Here is a 19,098-nt window from a genome sequence, read left to right as displayed (position 1 = left end):
TAGCTGTGGGTAATTATGCTGCTCACTTCTAAGCAATGCAGAAAATCAATTTTAATTAAAAAATCATTTATGCTGGACTGAGTCATGCCCACTTAGGAGAAAAAAATATTGACCTAGGAAAGTTCAGTTCAGATGCAGAATTCATTTTCACAGTAACACCCAGCTCTTTCAACCCAATTTTCCAATCGGATTGACAGAAGGACAAAAAGGTCAAATGATTCGGACAAAGTCAGACTCATGCTGAGCTTATTCCCAAGATCATCTTCACTCCCTGTCTTTCTTTATAACGACTTAAGAGATAGCTTCTATCAGTTTTAGTCTTTAGTATCTCCCTTTTTAGAGCAGGCCGTTAAATTCTGTTCTGTCCCTACCGGTCACATGACAAATGCTATGAACCTTTGGCAACCAGACAAGGCAATGATTTGATTCAGTCCTGATTCAAGACAGTATCTCAAACCAAAAAAGTATTTATGTGTGGCTTACCTTAAAATATACGTGAGTCTTACGAAACTCAACTAGGCTTAAATGAATGCTTATAGCTGGCATGGTATATAAAGATGTCTTGGTTCTGGTCCCTGTGAGTATTCATAAATCTGGGGGGAATATTATTTTATTGAATTTGAATACTAGAAAGATTATCTGTACCTATCTAAAGTGGATGTGAAGGAAATACTCATTTCATCTCTTGATCTGAGACTACAGTGTCATCAGTGACTTTGAAGCATGGGACACTTCATAAGATTTTATGTTGTTATTTCCAGAACCATTAAAAGAATTTAAACAGTCTACCATACCGATAACATCAGCGACACTGTTTTGCCTGCAGAAGTGACTTAATCCCATGCTGCCAATTAGGAAGAATCCTTTTTGGATAATTAAGGTAAATTTATTAATTTTCAGTGTATGGGACATGTAAAGACCTTGCACAGGTGTATGTAGAGTATTAAGTGTTAAGACACCTTCAGAAAAAGAAAAACTTGGTGTCATCCTCTAGAAAGGTTAGGTGTCTAAGGCTGCTTGCTATGCTTTCTGTTACACAAGGAATGTAAGTAGTGAACCATATCCTCACTGCTCCAGAACAGTTGACACTCAAGTGGTATGTTAAAAACCGTTATGTTTTGGTGTTGTTTTTCACACTGATGCAAAACTGCAAAATTACAATCTAGCATTTTTCACTAATTTTGTGTGTGTGTGTGTTAAATATTGGTATAGAAAAACATACACAATAAAAGGTGCAGAAAGTGCAGCAAGGCTAGTTACCAAGAAGTATACACAAATATATGTAGTTTAAGAGCAAACTAGGGAAACAAATGTATTTTCAGATGATTTCCAGCTAGATCCCTGCAATACAATTCTTGGAAAATATCCCAGGAAGACATTGCTTTTCCAGGTTTCCTTTTCTTTCTTTCAGATGCTTCCCAATTGCAAGTGCACATTTGATGAATCCTTTTTTTTCCTGGATTCAGTCTTTCAATCACTACTTCTACACAGACAGCCCTTCAAGAGTCTTTTCCTAGCCTGACATCTCACAAAACTATAGACCAGAACTACTGAACCTGGTCGCAAAGAAAACCCTTTTAATGACTCTCCAATGTGTTTGCAAGAACCTTACCTTTCCCTGGAAGCTGACTAAGAACAGGAAATACTGCACATACAAATGGGGTCCCAAAAAAGCCCAAACATACAGTAAAAAACAAGGTCAGCAGAGACACAAAGAGGGAGATTAGAGAACACCTGCAGCGAAAACTGAATGGATGAGGTAGCCAAAGACATGCTTAGAAACCCAGAGAGATTTATGTACTGAAGCACATAGGGTATATATGTGCATGCAGGTATGTGCATACATAGGTACATGTGCTGGAGTCAGAATTGGAAAGCTACCTACCCACTGAAGAGATAAAAAGTGGACACCTGACAAGAATTGATATTAAAATATCCCAGGAAGACATTGCTTTTCAGGTCTCCTTTTCTTTCTTTCAGATGCTTCCCAATTGCAAGTGCACATTTGATGAAATGACTGCTCAGCATAGGGGTGAGTATGACAAATATTAAGAGGAAAATATCTCCTGTTTTGCTGACTGTCTAATTAAGTAGATGCTTAGCTGTAGTTTCTAGGAATTTCAAATAAATTATTTAAAATTAGAAGTCAGGCTGGAAATATCGTTAAAATATCACGAGAAAGGTATTTTCTGTTCTGTATCCTAGATTTTGCCCTCCCAGCAAAAGGAACAAGTGAAGAAAACATAGTCAATACACAGACATATACACACACTGTATGATCAGCTTTCAGAAGCTCACCAGAAACTTGAGTCAGATTCATTCCAAGAAAAGAATGCAAGCCAGCTATTAGTGTCTTTTTTTTTTTTTTTTTTTTTTTTAACAAAACCTTTCTCCAAAAGAAACTGATTTAGATAAGGATTTAAGTGTGCGATAAAGTGAGGGAAGGAAAAACTCCACTCTTCTGCAGAATGGTGTTTATAAAAATTTGAAGGAAGTTCTTTGCTGTAGCTATTTGAAATAAGTTCTATTTTGGTTAAGGTGCTAGCAGAGAGTTTGGGAGGTTTTGTTTTCTGCTCTTGCACAAGCCTTATGACTTTTGGGAAGTCACTTAGCCTTTCTGTGGGTTGGGTCACCAACCCACTTTTTCTTAAGCAACAGTTGCTACCAATCTCTAGTGTAGGACCTATAAATAGGAAATTTTAAACCATTCATGTGTTACTAGCATAGTAATCATATACATATCTAGAAGAGATGTACAGTTTGCTGTCTGAACAAATATAAGAACAATCCATGTTTCATATTTAAAAGAAAAATCAACTTACACATCAGTGTGAGAATCACTACTTCTTTAAATATGTTTCTTCAGTTAAAACTTGTACATAACTCTTAACAAAGCTTAAACACTTACTGTCATAGTCCTGCAGATTTTCAATTGCTGATAAAAATCTTGCCCTGTCTTCTGGGTTTGAAATATTTAATTCAATCAGGTGGCTCTCCTGTAGATCCTTTAAGTCCTCTAAAGTTTCATAGCCATTTAGCAACAGAGTTGAGGCATATTCCTACAAAAAGAAACAAGCAAATCCTCTCATGTAAACAAGCACTATGCTTAGTAGAGGAATAGGAACAATTTCTCTTTTACTTTTTTGTCAGGTTGAAATGGGCTCCATTCTCTAGTCTGGTTGACCTGCCTTTGGCATAAAACCAGAGCTGGAAAGGAAGAGACATCAGAGGCCGGGGTGCCTGGGGATTCTCCTGGCCATCCCAGCGTCTGTGCCTGAATTGTCTAACAGAGTCCGACAGCAAATCGGTCCAGGACAGAGCTCTGCCAGAAATTATTTAACCTGCTGAGTGTCTGGACGCAGAGGGGGGTCATGCTATGAGTGCCTCCCACACTGGGTCTGGGAAGGTAGGGTGTGCTCTGCCTTTGCACAGAGGGAGCCCTTCCATATAGATGAGGGTGAGAAGCCAAGGGAGCCCTCAGCCATGCTGTGTCACACATAGTGCCCCTCAAGCTGTGTGTCAGTGTGGTATGAAACTCTGTGCATACACCAGGGAAAGGAGTGTTTGCATCAGCAACAGAGCAATAACTGTTATTAAAAATGTTACCTGTAAATCATGACCTAATTACGCTTTCATACTCAGTCAAGAGCTAGGGTTGCAGAGAGGAAGAGAGGCACAACATGAGCATAGTGCAAAAAGACTATTGTTCCCTAAAGACTGTGAGAAATTAGAAACCCAAATTCTAAATGTTGGCACTGGAGTCAGGCTGCAGTCCTGTCCCTGCAGTGTCCACAGTCACACACTTCCCATGCTTAAGCACAGAGCTGCAATCAGGTTACAGTGACTTGACAGGCCACCACTGTGCCTCTTCATATGGAGTCTCTTACCCTAACTAAATGATGTCGTAAGATGCAGTTCTATGAGCCACTCACATCAGACAAAAGAGAGACGTGAATCTGCTTTGCTTTGCTGACCTCCAAATTGTGGAAACCTGCCTCTCCACTTCTGCCTGTAAATGACATCCAAACCTGAGCGTACAGAAATGAAACGTTTCAAATACTGCGTTGGCTGACCTGCAGGTGGACACAATCCAGGAGCTCTTGCAATGTTTTAGGCTTGGTCCTTTTGCTTCCTCTGTGCAGCTTTATCTTTCTGGGTGCAGCTTCCTCTTCCAAGATAATATCCACGTAAATGAACTTGAAGTTTCCTACTTTGTTGTTCAGCATGCCTGTCCATATACCCATGGGGGTTTTACAGATGATATCTATAATGTCTCCTTTCTAGAACAATAAAAAAAATAATCTGGTTTGTTATACGTAGGTTTTCCTCTATGGACCACAGAATCTTAACTGCTCAGTTCAAAGTAACTTTTTATAATTACCTAGGTTTAACTCCTTTGCTTTTATAAAATCCCATCAAAATAATTACAGAAAATTGAGTTAATCCTTATCTCCAAACATTTGCGATGGAGAAGTGAGCATAAGCAGCCCCTCTCATGGTTTTTTGTGCTACACTTGGTCCCTGAAAAGGGATAGGGTTGCATCAGCAATCAACTTTTGCCATGGAGAGTGGGCATGTCTTTGGCAAAAAGCAAGGGAACTCTGTGAGGTTACACAATAATCTTATTATCCAGCATCTCAAGGGTCTTCAAAAACTGATAGCTGAGATATACAAGCTATACAAGCATATCTTTCCCATTTTACAGTAAAAGCAGTGGCTCCATTTCTTAAAGGCAATAAAGAACATTTAACTCCCTTAATATCTTCCAATCTGTCTTTCCCAAAGGACTGACAGATTTTCCCACTATTATTAACACAGTTTACTGAGAAAATAGTGGAAGATGCCTCAGCAGACAGATCTAAAGGCTTCAGCTCTCCACACTTGTTCATTCACTCACAAATGTGAGTGCAAAAGAGAGTGACAACACAGGTACTTCAAGGGGGCTTTTTGGTAAAGGAGTTCACAGCCACGCTGTGGGAACCAAGGTCTCAGCTCAGCAAAACAGTTACTCTGAGTAATTCTCTTAGTAAAAGGGCTCCCATCTATGTCATACACCCAACACAACTTGCTCCCGTGACCTTAGAATGGAGTCCTCTTTCCTGGGCAGGTACTACAGAACTTAGAAAAATGTTGACAGTCTTTAAAGAGTTACGCAACAAATCCCCACCTACACACTTCATTTGGCATTCTGCTACAAAGTTAAAAATCAAACTCAGTTTATTAAAATACCTGCTAACAGCTCCAAAACTTTCAAATCTTTTCTGATCTGGTCAAGAAACTGCAAGTAAAGTGGTCACCCTAGTTTTGGTACAAACCCAAGTATGAAATTGACTGTGGTCCAGTGACCTGGTTTTGTCCGAATTTGGAGCTCAGTGCTATGAGCACATTTGAAATTGAAACTAAACAAACATTTGTTGAAAGGCCTTTAAGCACACATATTATTCTACACACTCATGGAGGCTCAGGAACGTCAGACATGGATGCAGAGCAGTATTAGGCAGTGGCTGTAAGCCAAGCTACAGACGCTGTTTGAATTCTGATTCAGGGTACTGAAATTTTGTGACATTAATGCAGGGGATTTAAACCCTAAGTATCAGTTTGTAATTCTAAAATAAACCACACCAGTGACTAAAAAAGGAACCTCTGTGAGCCAGCAGACGTTTGGCATTTCGTGACCATTTAAACTCTTTTGAAATAAATGCCCTCGGTGTGGGTGGAAGTGGAGGGCAAGTGGTGAAGGCAGCAAGCACTGGCAGAGCAATGGCTGTAATGCAGGCCTGAGAGGAGAAGAAGGAGACTGCAGTGAGACACAGGTAAGGATTTTGACAAAATAAGAAGCTGTGAAGAAGAAGAAAAGATGCTGAATTGTGACTATAATCTGGAAAGAGGGAAAAGAAAGAAGTCCAGATGACAAACAGGAGAAGCCTGAAGGATGACGATACCGAATGGATCTGTGCATGGAGAGAGGAGAAAAGTGTTGGGCTTTTTTAGTAATATTCAACTGGGCCCACGTCTGGAGCTCCTTTTTTCTCACTCACACAGTCTGGACACCCCTGCCATGTTGTCAGGGCCAGAGAAAAATCATAATTCAAAGGTATGCTTAAAGAAAAGCTGAGTGGAACGGCAAACTTGTTTCATAAAAGACAATGGGTGACACTGAGCTCTTGATATATCCTAGTTGTGACTGAAAAAGCTGGGAAGGCAACTTCACAGCCCATGAGACTCAAGTTTTTCTTGCTCCAGACCTAGCGTGTGGGAAGCAACATGTACTTTACTCTGAGGAAAGCTGTGGTATCCAGGTAAATATCACGATGAGGTACCTACCTGGAGTCTATGCCTTTAAAAGCCTTTAGCAGCAGTTGGCTTTGCAGCATTGTCTGAACTAAGTCCTTACAGAAGCATTGCAAAACCAGATTGGTCTTGCTTTTATGGTGTTACACATGCTTAACAGTTAAAAATACATTAGTAAATGTATTCTTCACATGTAAGAAATGCCCCCCTGACATTCTTACTAGAAAAGAAGAAGTTGTGGTCGTTGTCTTACCTTGATTTTCAGAGAGTCGGTGTCATAAGGACTTGGTGTGAAATCGGTGTGAACTTTGGCTCGACCACAGAAGGGCCCGCTGTAAGGGACTTCATCATCAAACCGGAGGCTGTCCCTGTTGCTTGTTCCATCTGAGCAGCTGGTCACCCCACCTTAAAGACAGCCAAGTTGAGACATCTCCCGCACCAAATGCCCAGACATGCAATTCTGCACAGCAGCCGAGAGGAAAGTATTCAAAAGCACAGAATTAGAGAAAGAGTGTACTCTGTGGTTTTGACACATTCCAGGGAAAATACATTCAATAAAAAGCATACTACAGAGACTGAAGAAAATAGGTAGGAGATCTTTCATTAACATATTCCCTACAATAATCTTTTTCTGGTCATGATACTAATAGACTACACATTTTACTTACAGACTTTTTGAAATATCACCTCTGCAGATTAATAAAATGTACTCTAAAAATGCAATTTAGGGAATTAATTTTGCTGAACTTCTCCTGTTTATTCATAGAAATGAAAACAAGTACGGTAGAAGTTATTTTATTCCATTACAGAGCTAGCTGAAACATCAAAGGAACCTGCATTGCAGAGGGAAATTTTAATCTTATCAACATTTCTGCCTGTCATTTTATCCAAGTCGAGCAATAAAATATCAGCAGAGTAATTCAAGCAATTTTGAGCAAGCTCTGCAATATCCCATCCAAATATGTTTTTAGATAAGAGCAGCAGTATGTTGGAAGTAAACTCCCATATCCAATTTTCACAAATCACATCATAGAAAATGATCATAAAAATGGTTTTGTTTGAGGTGATTGCTTAAGTGCACAGCTCCGTCTCAGGGCCAGATTAACTACTAAGTGCAAATGGTCTGGACTGCAGCTCGAGTCCCCACTTAGGGCTCACGTGGTGCTTGCAGTGATGGCACAGCAACATCATTGTGGACAGCTGTGGCCTGCTGCCCAGCAAATGTCCACAGCAGAGCAATGGATAGAGAGGTGGAGGCAAACTCCACTTCTCGTCAGAGATTCATCTGCCCTCTGACTAAGACTACCCTGTTGGAGGAGGGTTTTCAGTGGTTTTGCAGAGAAGCAGACTGTGTCTCTCTGCATCATGACCCGAAGCCACCAGGTCAGGCTCCCATCACCCATCATCTCAGAGAGACCTCTCGCTTTGTCTGCCTCACATCTGCAGGGCAGAGGGATGAACTCACAGTCACTACCCCCAGAAAGGATGCTTGTGTGGCTGCACCCAGTGATTGCACCTCTATGGGTGCCAGCACCATCACACTGATAACCCCAAAAAACAGTTATGGTGTATATACTAACAACATCCCCTATAATCCATGCTATTTTTTTTACTTCAGTTAATATTTCCACTCTTAAAAACACTCAGCTTATTTCTGGAGAGAGGGTAGCCACGCTAGCTGCCACCCATTTAATCAAATTGCACTTTTGTCTGCCAGACTGAAAAGCTCTCTACTATCACATTTTTGATCACCAGCTCTGATACCTCAGACTTAAACAATAACAATATTGATCCAGTGACTGAATAAGAAGTATGGATATCTAGTACTTACTAGATGAGCTTTGGCCACTGTTCAGACTATAGAGACTTTCCATAGAGTCACTGGCTTTTAGGGAGACCTTCTCAGTGTGTATTCCACCACCAGGATCACTGTCATCTTTTCCTTCTTCACTCTTTAACACAAAAATCCAATGTTAACCACCAAGAGATGTATTTTAGACAAATATTTGTTTTTTTTTTTTTTCTTTTAAATCATCACTGGAGAGTAACCCATCGTTACGCTTTATTCAGAACCACTATATTAGAAAAAACATTTTAGAAGCTGATGCCTGGTACTAAGGATGCCCAGCACTACCCCTAACACCTTACGATCTTGGAGAAATCCCCTGTCTCCTCTCTGCCCCACTCACTACATTCCACTCCAGCTCAAGCAGCTAAACTGATTCTCCATCTTGGAAGATTACAATATACCACAGCAGCAACAAAGGCTTGTAATGGGAAATTTGCAGGCAGGCAGATAAGGTGTTTTTTCTGGATGTCTCAGAGGAGGAAATGTAAAGTTTAATTCTGAAAGTGCATGGTGAAGTGCTAGCTGGCGCAGCTGCATTTTGCATTGAACTTCTGAAAATTGTGGGCACTTGGTGACAGGCTGGCACCCAAGCCAGGCTGTTCTGGAGACAGCTTGCATACAGATATGGCGTCAGTGTGTCCTAGCACTGTGCTCACCACTTTGCCCGTCCTAGACATTGGCCTCAAAATCCAGTGCATTTCAGAATTAACAGATGCATGTTTCTGTCACAAAATCTAATGGTGTATGAAATTGGCCCCTTGAGTTTATAACATTAAATCACACCTCAGGAATCACCGCCTATTCAAAACAATAAGATCCATATTTCAATCACAGGTAAGTTAGGGGTGATGTAACAACTAAATGAAGTAACGATGAGCTTAAAAAGGAAGGAATTTCTTCAGCAGATTTCAACACATTCTCAATGTGCATATTCTGATGCAACTGAAATATCCTGCTGTACTTAGGATGCTACGTTGTATTTGGGGAAATATTAATTATTCATCAGTTGGCTGCTGACGTCAAGCAAAGATGATAGCTCATGTATGAAGTAGAGACTTATACAGGTACATATAAGGCATAGCATTGAAATGAAAGACTATATTGGTTTTCAACAAGGGCAGTGCTTGTTGCACCAGTCAGCATCATAACCCATCAGCCAGTCACTGGGTCAGTATTGTTTGTCATCATCTCCTGCAGGAATGAAGATTATGCTACATGTGTGTCCAACAAGATAATTCATTGAGTCTCTGTCATGTGAATTGTTGCTGTAAATATGCAGAAGGTAAATGTCAAAATTCTGATTTTTCTTTGTTATAATATAAAAATCATGGATTGCAACCTCTCTAAATTGCACTTTTAGCAAAAAATGCAAACTGAACTAATGGAATAGGAATCCTTGTCATTGACTTCCAAAAACTGTCTAAAGGTATCCTGTGAAACTATTTTCTGCTTGTGAAGTTTCTTATTTATTTTCCCTACTTATTTGATGTTGACACGTGTGTGAGACAGGATGCAGACTAGGTAGATTTTTTAGTATGAAAAGTCCTTTTTCCTTATGTTTTTTAAAATTTGGAACTCACTGACACAACATATTGAGAAAACAGCGTTTTGCAATGTGTGAAACATTACATGTTTTTTATATTTAATTTATATAGGTTCACTAAGATTCAATAAGGTAAAAGCAGATACAGCAAATGCCTTGTGCTCTAGAATGCTGGCTGACATCTATAAAATGGACTTTGAAAATAATTCTTGTACTGAAAGATAAATTATTCTAATGAAGCATTTTGTACACGTTAAGTATCAAATGGGGTCCATCCGATACTCCCTTGCATCCATATCAGGAGATTTTTTTGTGATGCTTACACAAATGCTCCTTAATGACAAAGCAAAAGTCAATGATGTAAAACTCCTGTGTCTCTGTTGGGCCCTTACTGTGTGATCTTTAGTTGTAGATGTGCTTGTGTGTGTACATTAACATGCACATGAAAGAAAGGGTACATACTAAAGCTGGTTTAATTCAGTATGTGTTACCATGTTTTTATGGATTGTCGTGACTGATGACAATTGAAACATGAACAGGAAAAATGCACATAACATTTTTGCTTGACATGTATTATCATCAAACATGAGATTCTTAAGCTGTATTTACCATGTCCTCAGAGAGTGCCTTGATGTACTTTTTACCCATCTTTTTCTTCATGGTAAGGGAAATGGCTCTCATCTTCTTACCCAAACTTCTTCCATTATTTGCTGCTTTAGTTTGGCCTGCATCTCCAATGTCACTTATAGTCTCCAACTCAGATATCTGATTCAAAATAAAAAAGTAAGCCACAACTCACCATGAAAATGGAATTCAGTGTAGTGGAATAGGAATCACAGAAAAATATTAAAGACATGAAATGCAGTTAGAATGACAGAAGTCAGTCATAGCCATTTTCCTGGGGAGACGAGTTCCTAAACGGGTTTGCAGCACACCACTCTATGCGTGAACGACAGAAAGAAAATATATTTTATGCCAGAAAACATTGTTTCCTATTGTTTATTAATCCAAACAAGAATAGAGGGGATTTATGCAGGTTCTTGAAAACAAAAATGACACATCTGTGTCATTGTATGCAATGTGTCATTGCATATACATGCCAGTTCCTCTGGGCATGCAACAACCTGAAGTGCACTTCTGTTTTTTTTAAAAATTGTTTCTCATCTTCCCATCAAAGTACCAAAGTGTAGGTGTGATGCATTTTGGCAAGGGCTTGATCACTCAGACTGACCCAGGTACACAAGCAAAGTTCTCGCCAGTGTAAAATTTACACAATAGTTTCCCAATGTTTTTGCATAACTGTCGTGGGAAAGCGAACTGAAGAAAGTAAAACTGTGTTATACAGACCTCAGCTGAGTCGTCTGTCTTTGATATCGAGTGATGCCTGAAACGGTCAAAACTTCCAAAGCTGCTTGTGCGCTGTGAAAGAGAAAGACAAACCTTGACTCACTGATGGTGGTTTGTTCTGTTATTAAGGCTTAAATACAACTGTCAAGTCACCTGTTTGCGTGAAAAATTCTCCCAGATCAATGGACCATGAACTGCTACATCGAGCTAGAAACAAACTAGGAGGTGACTATATGGGGAAAAAATTGTGACTGTACAGTCAGAGGCAGAAAAATGAATAAGAGAACCAATACTGCTTCAAATACTAACCAGATCATGGATGTGATTGAATTCTACATCAGTTTCACATTAATTATACACAGATATCCAAGAGTTACTTCTAGGTAAGATTGCTATTGTGAGCTTAGAAAAAAAGGTGTTTCCATAAATTTTTTACAAGCTATGGAGTCAGTTATGGTGGCGTCAAATGTGGCAATTTATAGTTTACTTTTGCAGCTGGGGAGACTATTTATGGCTCTTTACCAACAGGAATCAGCAAGGACCGCCGAGGATTATGAATACATTTTTTTCCAAAATGCGTAGGTTCTGGAGGGAGTAAGTAACAGAATAATTAGGTGGTCCTTGTGTTTTATTTCCCAACCCACCAATTCAAAGATCTGATTTTTAAACATACACGGGTACAATTTTTCCCAGTGCCACAGCACATAAGAAAGGATGCATCACCTGAGCTGTGCATTAAGAGACCGTGAATGGATTGTTTTTACTTCCTTCTAATTTTCACCCTTTCTGTGTGTGTATAATTGACATGGTAAGGAGGGAAGTGGTGCAGCAGATTTTTGCAAGAGCGGTCACACAGAAATACCTGCCAGGCATGCCCGGGCAGAGTTATCTGACACTGCACTGCCCGTAGTGGCAAACTGCATAAAATTGGCATTGATGACCAGTCCCTTTAAGTGTGGCCCTAATAACAGCAGAATTTGGACATTTATCAACTCTACAGTGTGTTTAAGAGCTTGTTTTTATACCTTCACCAATACTCAAAGCTAAATCCAGAATGACTCCTTTTTTGAAATTTCTTCACTCTTCCATACTCAGTGGAAGTCTTTTAATGCAGTATGAGATTTCTTGAAGCAGGGTTTACTATTACATACTATGCAATATCATCTCAGCATATTTCTGAGTATTCAAAATCCCCTCTGGAAGGGAAAAACATATAAGTGATTTCAGACCACCTGGTTACAGGTTTTCCTGTATTTATTCATGCATTTACCTTGCCCATGTGATTTCAGCCAAACCAGTTCCTTGCTCTCCATTGCTTTCTTCCCCCCAAACCACACAAGCCATCTTATCATCTCCCCCTAGGTTTCTAAAGCACCCATTGTGCTCCCTTCCCCTGGCATCTCCAGCTGCCTCCTTTTGCTCTCCCATCCCAGACACTACAAGCCTCGAAAGGGCCTGTGAGCTCCTGGCTCTGCTCCACCATTACAGCTTTGCAATCTTCTCTGCCAGGTAGGAGTTTTCACAAGGTAGCCTCAGAGACAACTGAGGTAGACCATCCTTTGGGCAAGGAAAAAGGAGGAGAAAAGGACTGGTTTAATAGCCGCTCCCATTGCCTGTCTGCTTAATGCCAGCATGAACCTGCTTCCAGAGAAGCTAAGGAGAAACCTCTCAGTGATGGCAAGAGGAGCAAAGCTGCCCAGACAGTGAGTGCAGCAGGGAACACCCCTCTTGCTGCACCCATCCTCAACTTCCCTGCTCAGGCGGATGGGTTACTAATGATGCAGGTGTGCCGTCCTCTGGAAAGCTGGAAAACCAAAGACCTGTTTGAGCCGAGACCTAAGTAACAATTTCAGCTGCTGGCAAGTTTCTGAGTGCTGATAGATCCCTGTACCTGTTCTGCCCACAGCTGCCAAGCTGCTGGTTGCTGCTCTGTCTCCTCATGCTCTCCTTTCCTGGCAGCAGCTAGTCAGTCCTCTGTGGGACTCATCAGTAATAGCGTCAGGTTCCTGATGCCACACAGGGTGGTGAGGTAGCATTCAGGCTTCACAACTGTGATCTTAAGGAAGGAGTTCGTCTAAATGATACCAGCTACGCAGTGCACACTCAACCCTCCCCTGGGTGTTTCCATCCAGGAAGGACCCCATCTGATTCTGTCCCTGCTCATAAATCATAGGATTACTATCCATATTAGCTCCTTTATCTCTTACACACAGTTGCTTTTACACTAAAAATCGTTTGCAGGAGGAAAAAAAATATGACAAAGAAAAGCTACGGGAAACTGTATGCAAATACTTTGTCTTAAAGTCTCCATTTGAGAAGAAGAAAATCAGCATCCCCTGGAACACAACTGAAAAGAAAAGCTCCTTGCTGTTTCATTTCCCTGTTTTTCCATACTTATTTATTACCCAGCTCCTCCCCTCCAAAGGAAAAATAATTAATGTGGACATAGCAGTGGGAGAGACCTGAGCACAGCCAGACGGAAGAGGAAAACGTACCCACATTTTGGGTACATGTTCTAACCACTGCAGCTTAAGAGAAAAAGAAATAACATCATTTTTTTTTCCCCCACTACATTTCTGGACACATCTAACCTGAAAAATATTTCCAGCCAAAGGTTATTTGAAGAAGCTGACCCAGATTTCTGAATAATTTTGGTCAAGTAAAATGACATTTACTATTCATGAAGGGGAAAAAAAAAAGAAAGAAAAAAATCACACAGGTCTGGTCTTTATTGATTGTAATCTCTCAGAATATCTCTGTTGGCTAAACATTGTGGTGTATTTGTTTGGTTTTACCCTGTGAAATTGAAAAGGACAATTTGGATTGTACACTTCAATTTTGTCTAAAATTCCCATAAAGGACTTTCCTATTAAGTAGATGAACAATATCCTGTGACATGAGGTTAGCTCAATAGTATGATATAAAAACACAGCCCCAAGGATTATGGTTCTATTAGACAGGATTAACACCTTTCACTGGCTCGTCAACCCAGCCAAATGTGCCCTCCAGCATGGAGCAGAAGGGATAGAAAGAGGGAGGCTGGAATTCACAGCAATATTGGGAAAGTATAAAATAGTCTCACACAGAGATCTCTAAACATACACTGACCTTTCTGCTGCATTCAATCACTTCAAGATGTCTAGCAGGAATAACTGCATATTAAAGTGCAGATGTGCTGCAAATACTTTAAAAGGAACAAGAGGAAAAACATTGTTTATTGTTGGTCTTACCTATAAACAGCCTGAGCACAGGGAAATCAGTTATTCTTTTTCGACCCTTGAAACAACCTTATATCCTACATGTGCAGAAGCCTTGGGCTATTTTGTAGTGTACTTCAATGTTGCTTCATCCCTATTAAATATTAATAAGGGTTACAGGATGAGTTCCACTATTCTAGATAATGGTCTCGTTGCACTGAAGAGCACTAAATAGGGCTGCTTCAGCAATTCTCTAAACTAACTTTTTCCATTAAGTAATCAATAGCTACCACCTTTTAAAAATATATTCAACCCCATTACACTGATAACAAAAAGCAGATTTAGGAGCTCTGGGCTGCAAAGGGAACAGGACTATTACTTTCAGTAGTGTCAGTCACTGCATTAGTGTCAGGGAACACCTACTTTGTGAAGATACGCACAGGCTTTATTTCCAGGTGAAGGGAAGCTTTTAAAGTAAATGCAAAGCTACTAGGAGAAAATATGCTATTGACTTTTGATACCAGGATTCAGCATCCTAGAAAGTTAAGTGATTTTTCTGGCTGGATTCATGCAAGAACTACCAATGGATACGTTAAGCAAATACAAATTTGTTCAGTAAAATCTAATGGAAGCATGGACAGGGGACAAACACTTTCATTTTCCCACACAAGGACCAATCAAATAATTTCTATAAATCAACACATTAACTTTCATCCCTTCCCCTTTGGTATACCAAATTAGTGTAACAGAAAATATCACAGATATTTTTCAGTATTTTAAATCTTTCTTCCACCTTTTCCTGTATTTTCAATTCCCTGAAATCCAGGAACTTTAAATAAACACCTTAAAGGGATAAGTGCTATGCAATTGCTGTTTATTTTAATTTGCACAGTCTGCAGTTGGTGATCTGTTTTGCCTGTAAATAACCTATCATTTTCCCCAGAAAATGGTATGGTATACAAATAGAAAAACAACAACAAAAAGAGGTTCTGCGATCCATGTCTTTCTGTTATAAAACATTCTTCCCTTGTAGGGCACATCACAGGAGAAGTCAGTTAGTTCTTAAGATAAACCAGTCAGCGCTTCTCCGTGTCTAAAGACAACCTTTGAGCCAAAACTGGCAGCAGTTATCTGGCTAAATAATCAGTATAGCTGATATTCATCTCATATTTTCCTTTGGACAATTCATACTGCTCAGAGATCCGGTTCCCTGCCGTGAGAAATTCTGGTCCATTATGTTTTGCTTCAAGTCCTATTAAAAATAACTTTTAAGGCCAGCATGATGCACTGGCTTTGTACTGACCCTCTCGCACAAGTAAATCTCTTCAAATTCCTTCATGCATTTTCATTTTTAGCTTCCATTCATCCTTAGACTACCCAGACCACGTAAGCTATATAGGGGCAAATGCAGTCACTGGGAGTAAATAAAAGGGAGCTCAGCATGTTGCCCAATTTTCTTGCCTGCCACAGACACTTGTATTCTTCCCTCTCTCCTCGGAAGAAGACACAGCAACTCCCAAGAGGACAGTCTGTGCACGCTGCTTTGATCGATGGAGATAAGTGGAGCTCAGGCTTTGATTCATTTCTTCTGTTCTCTGATGCTCCTAGTGCCTTCAGAAGGAGGAGACTACTCTGAGAATGAAATTAAGAGTTACTAAGGTAGGGATGAATATTGCCACTCTGCTAGCTTGTCTTCTTGCTTGTCCTTTACTTTCCCAGAAGGCAAGATAGCAATTTTGAGCTTTTGGGATGATTTGTGGAAAAAACAACCAACAATAAAAAGCCCCTCACTTCTCTATAAAGAAAGAGGATTTGCATACAAGATTCAGTAACTCTCCAAATTGTAATAGAGAAGCAAAAAAAGAGAAGATATCATCACCTCCGGACCTATTCACACATTAGTTACACACATAGAACTTCTGACCACTAACCAAGCTATTGCTATAACATTCTATCCCACACGAAACATGGCCTAAACCTTGTACTTCTCCAGTCAAAAGCAATAAAAAAGATACAGCTTGTTCTTGCTAACTCAAATAGGGCAATCTACTGAAACAGCATTTTTTACTGGCTTAAAAATGACTCTGTAAAAGGCTGGTTGTTATCGTAGTCTGGTATTCCGTAACTTCATGGAGGTGGGGAGAGAGGGGAGTAAAGTGATCTTTGAACAAAACTTCCACCATGAAGACTCAGAGCAAACACCCTAATTTTAATGGTGGAAAATGAATGGAAACGAAAAGCTGTATAAAAAAGTGAGATAATCGTACTTAACACTCCTCCAGGTCAAGAAACTTCACTCTCCAAAGTAAACACTGAGTGGCTATTTTATCAGTACCGCTATCTGGTACCAGCCTCGGTCTCTCAAGCCTGAACCAATGCTGACACAAAGCACGTAGTTCCCGATAACCAGCCCCCACGTCAGAGTTTCCACTAGAAACTAATTTCTCGAGTGCTTTCAAAGGGCAACTCGTGCAGGGCAGGTGCCAACGTAGCTGAGAGCAAGGGGGAAGCTACGGTCATGAAGTTAAATGGGCGAGATGGTTTGCAAAGTCTGTAAGTCTTCCTCAGGAAGAGGCAAGCCACGTAGGAAGTCTGAGCAAAAAGGCAATTTCATCTGGCAAAAGAATGTGCTGTGTTGATTAAACAAGTTTGTGAGGAACTAAATACAGAAGCAATTTAAGAAAAGTTCATCTTAACACTAAGAAAGTTTTTTGCAACTGAATGTTGCAAAATGTACAAGGGGGGGAAGGATCTGACTCCTCTTCCTTTAAATGCACATTGACCCTGAATTTTGAATGCTGTCATTCCTGGCCAGTTGCTGAACACCACTCTCAGCTCCCAGTGAGAAAAGTCACTCCAAGTGTTCTTCTGGCAGTCTGTCCAATTCTGGGAGTGTGCGCACAGGTATTTGCAATAATTATGTAATTAAGTCTTTATTATTTATATGACATTTAATTAAAAGTGACTTTCAGTGGCACACAAAACGACGAAAAGAAAATGACTTTAAAAGAAGGTTAAGGATGTGTGACAAACCCAGAGGAGCTATGAAAATGACAGTTAAGGACTTGGCATGATGTGTGCTTCTACCTCCCTGTTATCCTTTTTTACCCTTCATTTACACATGGGCAGAAACATCGAGGGACAAGCCTGGAAAGCCACCCTCCACAGAACTGTGACTGCAGTAAAGGGGAGTGCTGTCTGAGTAAAGACTGGTTAAACACCACGTAAGCGTTGCAGGCTTTGATCTTTAATCCCTTAAGTACCAACATCTTTCCTCTTCTGAAACTTTCTCCTCTCCCAACCAGATGAATGCGCAGATGAATTCTCATATTTTAAAAATTAATCACCTTGCCTCAGTTAAAGTCCTTTCCCTGCTTACATATACAGCATGATTTTATTAATGCTGTCTGTTACCTAGGTCCTGACTTTGCAGCTGCAGCTGCATTTCTCGTGTGAGAGAAATTACTCACATGCGTGTTTGCAGAATGGGCTTTAAGCAAGGACAAAAACATATATGTCCAAAGATGGGCCAAGAAGCACGTAGACCCCAAGGGCTTAGTTTCAGAGCCCCATGCCTGTCCAGCACACACGGAGTGGGGCAGCCGGCGTACTCCCCCAGCAGAGGTGGGATGATATTACCATGAATGCTCCTACACCAGAGCAGGAGCGGCGATAAGGAGCCTACTGCCTCGTTGTGCTATACATAGACTGCATGCAGAGCAGTGCAGGGAGACACAGCACGTCCATGGGCTTTGCTGTTCCTTTTTGCAAGCCTGAGAGCAGCCACAGCTGCCAACTGCAGCACACTCGCCTGCCAATCCTGGAGCAGAGCAGCAGGGGATGTGCAGAAAATACTCCTGCCCGGTGTGACAGTCTTTTGGTTAGAGCCTCTGCGACTCAGTTATTGTACCACAGCCATACAAGATCCTTTACAGGGGTTATTTCAATGGCAGCGAGAGCCTCCTTGCCTATCTTAATGCTTCGTTCATGCGTGACATGGGAGCTGGTCCTGCTTCCAGGGAGTCACCGAGAATGAAAGGCAGCTTCTGCATTCCTTGCTAGGGAGAGGCATGTTTTCAGTGGAAGGTGTTCCTTGAAATGACCTTCCAGAGGAAAACAAGATTAAAAAATAACCTCTAAGTCATGGTTAAATCTGACTGTCCCAAAACCTCGTTTCTTTTTCTGAAGAGTAAGCAAGCTTCAGAAAACCCTTATACAAGTTTTACTGCCGTCCTGCAGTCTTATCCTTGACAACAGGTAATGACCAACAATAAGCTAATTCTAAGAAACTTGGGGGAGGGGGGAGAAAGAGACTTAGTTTTTATTACTTTTAAATGAGTGTTTGATACATCATGTTGGTTCCCCTGATTAATGATCACAGCAAACTCAGCCATTGGAGTTGTAATGTTTCTGCAAGCTTCCCTACAGCAAAGCTTAGCCATTAATTCAGTGGCATATGTCAGCTCAGCAGAGCAAGGTCACTCTTCTCTTTCAAGGGGAACCTTTTTAGAAATAATAAAACTGACAGAAAGTTCTTTTTTGCATGCTTTATGTCACCTGAGGTTGAGTGCTGCAGTTAATATCACAGAGCTTATAAACATTCCCATCTTCAGCAATCTCCAACACCACTGGGCTCTTGGAACCTCAACTTTTTTTTTTTTTTTAAGTAATTTAGTGACAGCTTGATGTGGGGCAGATATACAGTATGTAACCTTAAATGAGTAAAAAATGAGTAAAAAATGAACAAATCTTTTCTTAGGCTCTTTAGAGGAGAAATTTTGGAAGGCACTAAGAGACTGCTGATATTGCAGTGTGCATTTAGGATGTTAGTGCTTCGAGAAGAAGATATAGGATTAAGGACTTTGTCTTCA

The 19,098-nt window shown here is 40.5% G+C and overlaps 1 protein-coding gene across 3 annotated transcripts in view; it reads right to left on the bottom strand.

The window, feature by feature from the left end:
* SAMSN1 (SAM domain, SH3 domain and nuclear localization signals 1) overlaps window positions 1-19,098 on the bottom strand; it is a 277,097-nt gene that overhangs the window by 7,461 nt on the left and 250,538 nt on the right. For 2 of the 3 annotated variants that reach the window (XM_075101871.1, XM_075101883.1), the window contains 6 exons: window positions 11,031-11,102; window positions 10,293-10,448; window positions 8,123-8,243; window positions 6,545-6,696; window positions 4,074-4,280; window positions 2,909-3,059 (listed from right to left, as the gene is read on the bottom strand). In XM_075101871.1, coding sequence (XP_074957972.1) covers window positions 2,909-3,059; window positions 4,074-4,280; window positions 6,545-6,696; window positions 8,123-8,243; window positions 10,293-10,448; window positions 11,031-11,102 — 859 coding nt within the window. Of the gene's footprint in view, window positions 1-2,908; window positions 3,060-4,073; window positions 4,281-6,544; window positions 6,697-8,122; window positions 8,244-10,292; window positions 10,449-11,030; window positions 11,103-14,260; window positions 14,382-19,098 lie in introns of those variants that run through there. The other variant, XM_075101893.1, reaches the window with a different exon arrangement.

This window comes from Phalacrocorax aristotelis, chromosome 1 (assembly GCF_949628215.1).
Source record: "Phalacrocorax aristotelis chromosome 1, bGulAri2.1, whole genome shotgun sequence".
In the NCBI taxonomy this organism is placed as follows: Eukaryota; Metazoa; Chordata; class Aves; order Suliformes; family Phalacrocoracidae; genus Phalacrocorax; species Phalacrocorax aristotelis.
Note: the sequence above shows the minus strand (reverse complement) of the source record. Positions and strands in the feature narration are given on the sequence as shown.